This window comes from Cololabis saira, chromosome 6 (genome assembly GCF_033807715.1).
Source record: "Cololabis saira isolate AMF1-May2022 chromosome 6, fColSai1.1, whole genome shotgun sequence".
NCBI lineage: Eukaryota > Metazoa > Chordata > Actinopteri > Beloniformes > Belonidae > Cololabis > Cololabis saira.
In genome coordinates, this window is record NC_084592.1 from 43,221,593 (window position 1) to 43,229,062 (window position 7,470).

Here is a 7,470-nt window from a genome sequence, read left to right on the forward strand (position 1 = left end):
ATAATAATGATAATAATAATAATACTAATTATATAATAATACATAATAATAATAATAATATAATAATAATAATAATAATAATAATAATAATGATAATAATAATAATAATAATAATAATAATAATAATAATAATAATAATAATAATTAAAAAAAATAATAATAATGATAATAATAATAATATTAATAATAATAATATATAATAATAATAACAATAATAATAATAATAATAATAATAATAATAATAATAATAATAATAATAATACAAATAATAATAAAATAATAATAAAATATAATAATAATAATAATAATAATAATAGTAATAATAATAATAATAATTAATAATAAAATTGATGATAATAATAATAATAATAATGATAATAATAATACTATTAATAATGATAATAATAATAATAATAATAATAATAATAATAATAATAATAATAATAATAATAATAATAATGATAATGATAAGGAACCGATTTATAAATTCCTGAGTGTTGTTTGCATTTGTTGTCTAATCAACACATAGTTCCAGTGGCGCCAACAGGGGGGGCCAGGGGTGGCCACGGCCCCCCCTACAAATTTGCTAGCCACCCCACTTAGCTCAATAACATAGATTCTATCGTCAGTTATGTGTTTCATCCAAAAATCATTTGGGCCAAATGCATATCAGTAGGCGTTTCTTTAAGTATTTTTGAGCATAATAATAAAAATATTGTATATATATATATATATATATATATATATATATATATATATATATATATATATATATATATATATATATATATATATATATATATATATTAGGTTTTTACCAACATGGTATTAACCATTAATATATATGTAGACAAGTTAGAAAGTAAAAAAAAATAAAAAAATAAGTATTTCTGAGCCTGTATACTACAACAGTATAATAAAACCCTGTAATTATGGCTTTAAGTTTTGGTTTCCACCCCAAGAATCGAAGTGGCCCCATCTGGCCCCCCTATGAAACATTTTTGGAGGCGCCCCTGCATAGTTCATCATTTGCATGTATTAGTTGTTTTTTTTTTTTCTCTCTCTTTAGTTGTTTGTCAATAAATTGTTGCTTTTTTCCCCCACCCCAAGCGAGAAACTCCGTTCACCAACTCGCTGGAAGCAGCGGCTCCTCTAGAGCCGCGCGTCCAATCAGCGGAGGCTTTGCGCAGCGTTTTCTGCTGCCATTGGACAGAAAACGGGCTGAGAGGAAAAAACGCAGCCGAGGCTGAAAGTAAACTCAGACTCATCTCTGCTCCGCGCTGCAGAAGACGCGCCGGCTCCAGCAGGACGCGGGTCACATGGATTAGGGAAGAAGCTTTTACGGGCTTTAGTTTAGTATCATTTCACTTCCATCATAAACGTTGATGTCAGAACAGAAGAAAGCTGAATAATCACAGTTTTACGCACACATCAAATGCCTTTTTTCTTTTCCTGAGAGGATTACGCACGGCGCAAGAGACAGAGAAAAAGTTCTCCAACACGCGTGGGTTTATCTGAGACTGTTTTACGCATCTATGGAGTGATTTGGGTGCGTAAACTGGTGGGGAGGGGAATATAATATTTCACTTTTTTCCTCAAAATTCTGACTATTTCCTTGACATTTCGACTTTTTTCTCAACATTTCGACTTTTTTATATATAATATTTCACCTGGAAATCAGCAGAAGTGGTTTGAGGATTAGGGAGCGGCGGTGATTTGGTGCGTAATTTCTGAAACTGGAGGTGGGGGGGATATAATATTTCACCTCCAAATCAGCAGAAGTGTTTTTTAAGGACTAGGGAGCGGCGGAATCGACCCTGCAGGTACATGCTCTGGGGGATGGCAGCGGCCACCTCCAGCCCTTACCTCCCCAGCAGCAGGATCCTGTCCGGCGACCGGAGGGGGGCCGGCATGCAGCCGGGGCCGGGCACCGCGGTGTCGGCGGGGGGGTACCGGGGCGACCCCTCCTCGGTGAAGATGGTGCAGAGCGACTTCATGCAGCAGGGGGGGCACATGCTGAGCCACGCTCCGCAGTGGGTGACGGCTCTGCGCAGCGCCGGCCGGGACGACCTGCACTCCGGGTCCGCGCTCCTGCACCGGTCCGCGCATCTGGGGGCGCACCAGGGCAGCTGGGGGGCCGCGGAGGGGCCGCACATCACGGAGGGGCCGCAGCAGACCCAGCAGAGCCAGCAGACCCAGCAGGGGCTCATCTACGCCCAGCCCGGGGGGTTCACCGTCAACGGCATGCTGAGCGCGCACGGCGCGCAGAGCCTGACGCACGCCGGGCTGGTGCGCTCCGGGGCCGGGGAGTCCCCGGACCTGGACCCCCTTCACCACCACCACAGCCACCACCACAGCCACCACCACCACAGTCACCACGGCCACCAGCAGCACCCCGGGGTGGCCCACGACTCCCACTCGGACGAGGACACCCCCACCTCGGACGACCTGGAACACTTCGCCAAACAGTTCAAGCAGCGGCGCATCAAGCTGGGCTTCACGCAGGCGGACGTGGGCCTGGCCCTGGGAACCCTGTACGGGAACGTTTTCTCCCAGACCACCATCTGCAGGTTCGAGGCGCTGCAGCTCAGCTTTAAAAACATGTGCAAGCTCAAGCCCCTGCTGAACAAGTGGCTGGAGGAGGCGGATTCCACCACGGGAAGCCCCACCGGCATCGACAAGATCGCAACGCAGGTGAAAAAGATCTGCAGTTTTCTGTTTGTCTGGTGCATTATAAGAAAACCAGGGGGAAGAATGGAAGTTAATGCAAGCTCAAGTTCAAGTTAACTTTATTAATACCCGTATAGGCAGGGGCGAAAATCCCGTTTCATAGTTGGGGGGGACAATAAACAGTAAAATTTTAGAGAATAAATCCAGTGGGGGACAAGGAATAAAAGTTTTAGCCTTCCTTTAATACAGCATTTTGACATTTTCAACTCTATCTCGCAAACAGGCAGAAGACCTTTCTTAGAGCAATACAAAACAATGGTATTAGGTGGAAAGTGGCAATAATACAGCACATCTGACATAATACACTGCAAAAACCCAAAATCTTAACAAGAATATTTGTCTTATTTCTAGTTAAGATGTCTCATTTTAGTAAAATAAAATCTCATTACACTTAAAACAAGACTCATCACTGGAAAAAACAAACAATTTTCACCTGTTTCAAGTAGACTTTCACTTGAAATAAGAAGGAAAATCTGCCAGTGGAACAAGATTTTTTTTGCTTGTAATAAGAAGATAAATCTTGTCCCACTGGCAGATTTTCAAGTGAAAATTTACTTGAAACAGGTGAAAATTGTCAAATAAGTTATTTTTCTGGTGATGACTCTAAATGTTGAAATAGCAGTAAAACCACATTCATTGATGAAATGACATAAGGGATGGAAAGGGGGGATGGCAGTTTTACAGGGGGGATGATTTGGACTGTTTTTATTTCAGGGGGGGGATGCCATCCCCCCTCATCCCCCCTCATCCCCCCTCAACTCCAGTACTGCCCGTAGGTACAGTAGATTTGTTTTGCAGTAAAAGGCATCTCACACACAATCTCTACTGTCCTTAATTTGACACATCAGGACAAAAACGGTAAAAACAATTAACAGGTTTGCAAAACAGCAGAAGACAGACATGGCAGGTTCTCACAAATGCTCAGTGACAGGATAAAAGTAGATGTTTCCCACAAGGCAAAGGAACAATGCATGAATAAAGAAGTAAAAACCAAGGTCAGGGTTTCTAATAAATAGAAATAGATAAGTTAAAAGCAGAATAGACCTCAGTAATAAAGGAAAATTGCAGCAGGGACGTAGCTGTTTCTGTAGCGTGTGGTCCAAGTATTGGAGACTTTAAACCTTTTCCAGCCGGAGGTAACACTTCTCTCAGACCACAGAGGTAAGAGAGGAATGCACACTGTGGTCATCGATCCAGCCCTATTTATACTAAAAAGGGGGGTTTTCTTTACAGTTATAGATGTTGAACCTTATCTGTGGTTAAAGAAACCTAAACATGTCACACTTTCAGCCACTTATATCCTGCAAGATTGTTTCTTACTTGAGATGTTAACGCACACCTAAGATCACTAAAACTTTGAGAAAAACAGGATGGAACCTACAGTATATCGGTTTTAAAACATCTGTTTCTCTTCATTGTCTTCACCTAAAGAAGAACTCTAAAACAGTGTAGTCGTACAAACCAGGGTGTGTTCCTGCGCTGCGAGTAACTACCAGTGTAGAATCTTTCATTTATTTTTTTCATTTATTTTATTTAAAAGGGACAACACACATTAATTAACATGAGCACTTGAGTCCATCATGTAAATAAATCTGCAGGTTGATGGCATATATAAAAAACATTGAAAGAGAACACACTAGAGCACAGAGTACAAACAATGGGTAAAACCATGATATAACGGAATAATGACAAAGAACATAAATGAAGAACAAGAGCACACAAAAGCACATAAGCACAAACAGGTAGTAAAAACAATAACCTGACTCCTATACCAGATTATTACAGAATGTTTGATTATCCAGTAACCACTGATTTGTGTTTTTAGAGAAGAAATAAAGAGATGTGATGTTCCTTAGTTGTATGGGTATAGTTTTTTTTATTTAACCTTTATTTAACTAGGAAAAGAAACCCATTGAGATTAAAAATCTCTTTTGCAAGGGTGTCCTGGCCAAGAGGCAGCACAAGATTTCAGATATTAAAATGTACAGAGGTGTAATGTGAAATATTAAAATCAAATGAAACAAAAAATGAAAAATAATTTAAAACAGTTACAAATCAGAGATGCCGTCTCAAGTGCACTCATTCTAGACTTAAAATCACTCAGTGGAATAAGTTCTGTTACTTTTAGATCCTTTTGAAGTTTGTTCCATGTATAAGGGGCAGACTATGTGAATGCTCTTTTTCCTTGCTCTACAGAAAGCAATAAATGATCATTAGGTACAAGCTGCTCAATAAGAAAAGGCTGAAATTCAAATCTTGAATCTACTGTATCTTATAGATCAGGGGTCGGCAACCTAAAATGTTGAAAGAGCCATATTGGACCAAAAACACAAAAAACAAATATGTCTGGAGCCGCAAAAAATGAAAAGTCTTGTATTAGAATGAAGGCAAATGGTGAAAGGCAAAATGTCGAGAAAAAAGTCGAAATGTTGAGAAAAAAGTCGAAATGTTGAGAAAAAATTCAAAATGTCAAGGAAATAGTCAGAATTTCGAGAAAAAAGTCGAAATGTCGAGAAAAAAGTCGAAATGTTGAGAAAAAAGTTGAAATGTCGAGAAAAAAGTGGAAATGATGAGAAAAAAGTCGAAATGTTGAGAAAAAAGTCGAAATGTCGAGATTAAAAAGGAAAGGAAAAAGGAAGAAAAAAAGAAGAAAAAAAAGAGAAAGAAAGAGAAAAAAAGAAGAAAGAAAGGAAAAAAAAGGTCAAACATTTTTGAAAAAGCTCCAGGAGCCACTAGGGCGACGCTAAAGAGCCGCGAGTTGCCGACCCCTGTTATAGAAAAAAAACCTTTAAACAATTTCATGCAATCCTCCTAACGCAGGGAAGGAAGAGGAAAAAGCGCACGTCCATCGAGGTGAGCGTGAAGGGCGCGCTGGAGAGCCACTTCCTCAAGTGCCCCAAGCCCTCGGCGCAGGAGATCACGTCGCTGGCCGACACGCTGCAGCTGGAGAAGGAGGTGGTGCGGGTCTGGTTCTGCAACCGCCGGCAGAAGGAGAAGCGCATGACGCCGCCGGGACTCCCTCGCACCCCCGAGGACGCGTATTCCCAGGTGGGAATGGGGCCCGACACGCCGTCGCCCTCCCTAGAGTGCAAGAGGATGTACAGCGACACGTGAAAACATACAAAAACACAGACAACAAGTGTTTGATTTATTTTATTTTTTAGAGAAATCTTCCTCTGAATGAGCAGAATATCGGATGATTTCGTTTTTCCTTCAATCTTCATTTGATAATAGGGAGAATATCAATTTTTTTTTGCATTCCTGGGCATTTCTCTGCACTATATGGCCTCTGGAAAGACAAAAAACATATTTGACCTGGACTGGAATTCTGCACAAAAAAGGGAGGTTTATACAAAAACACAGACAACATCAAGTGTTTAATTTATTTTATTTTTTAGAGAAATCTTCCTCTGAATGAGCAGAATATCGGATGATTTTGTTTTCCTGCAATCTTCATTTGAACATCTATCTTTTCTTTGCATTCCTGGGCATTTCTCTGCACTATATGGCCACTGGAAAGACAAAATAACGACAAACATATTTGACCTGGACTGGAATCTGCACAAAAAAGGGAGGTTTATACAAAAACACAAACATCAAGTGTTTAATTTTTTTTTTTTTAGAGAAATCTTCTTCTGAGTGAGCAGAATATCGGATTTTTTTAAATTTCCCTTCAGTTATCCAGCAAATCTTCATTAATAGGAAGAATATCTATCTTTTTTTTGCATTTTGCATTTTTTTGGGGGCATTTCTCTGCACTATATGGCCACTGGAAAGACAAAACAACAGCAAACATACAAAAACACAAACATCAAGTATTATTTTATTTTATTTTTTAGAGAAATCTTCCTCTGAATGAGCAGAATATCGGATTTTTTTTATTTCCCTTCAGTTATCCAGCGAATCTTCATTAATAGGAAGAATATCTATCTTTTTTTGCATTCCTGGGCATTTCTCTGCACTATATGGCCACTGGAAAGACAAAACAGCAACAAACATATTTGACCTGGACTGGAATCTGCACAAAAAAAGGGAAGTTTTTATGAAGACGGCCTTTGTTTCCCAGAGATATTACAAACTGGAGAAAAATGTTGACATTTTCAGAGGCTGCAAAAGCCGAGACGTTGAAACAGAAAGTTGTTTTTTTTTCCTCTCTGTACTGTAGAAATAAGGTTTCCCTTGTAATGCTGCAGGAGCTGATGTCGGAACGAGGACGGAGATTTAAAGGCTTTATTCCACATTACTCCTTATTTTTTGTTTTTCTCTGCTTCAATAATTTACTTTGACAACTTTTCTCACCTCCTGTGCTTCGTGTCGGTGGATTTCTGTTGTGACATAGTTTCAGGTCCGCGGGACTCCGGTATTGTACTTTCCTTTTATTTAAATCAACAAACATTCCTGCAACTTCCTGTACAGGTTCATGTGTATTATTGTGTATCAGGCTATTTATTTTTATTCCAGTGTGTTTTGTTTTCATGGAAAACTAATTATTTAATAAATTTGACATAAAAACTGTGTTAAGATGTGAGGTGAGCATCATTTTTATAACCTCGCAGATGCACGGCAGTATCTTAAGGGGTAACAGACGACACGTAGCAGATGTTTGTTTGATTATAACTCTTCCTTCCTTCCTTCCTTCCTCCATCTTCCTTCCTTCCTCCTTCCTTCTTGCATCCTTCCTTCCTTCCTCCATCTTCCTTCCTTCCTTCTTCCATCTTCCTTCTTTCCTTCCTTCCTTCC

The 7,470-nt window shown here is 39.4% G+C and overlaps 1 protein-coding gene across 1 annotated transcript; it reads left to right on the plus strand.

Annotated features, from left to right (window-relative positions):
- Positions 1–1,827: 1,827 nt before the first annotated feature.
- Positions 1,828–6,323, plus strand: pou3f3a (POU class 3 homeobox 3a). Its single transcript, XM_061724621.1, has 2 exons — positions 1,828–2,694; positions 5,551–6,323. Exons 1-2 carry the CDS (start codon positions 1,828–1,830, stop codon positions 5,842–5,844), a joined length of 1,161 nt encoding a protein of 386 aa, XP_061580605.1. The 3' UTR covers positions 5,845–6,323.
- The last annotated feature ends 1,147 nt before the right edge of the window (positions 6,324–7,470 follow it).

Bases quoted from the DNA above. Each gene is read 5' to 3' on its own strand.
- pou3f3a (XM_061724621.1), top strand. From the start codon at position 1,828: ATGCTCTGGGGGATGGCAGCGGCCACCTCCAGCCCTTACCTCCCCAGC. The intron at 2,695-5,550 runs GTGAAAAAGATC...CTCCTAACGCAG, and splicing joins TCGACAAGATCGCAACGCAG to GGAAGGAAGAGGAAAAAGCG.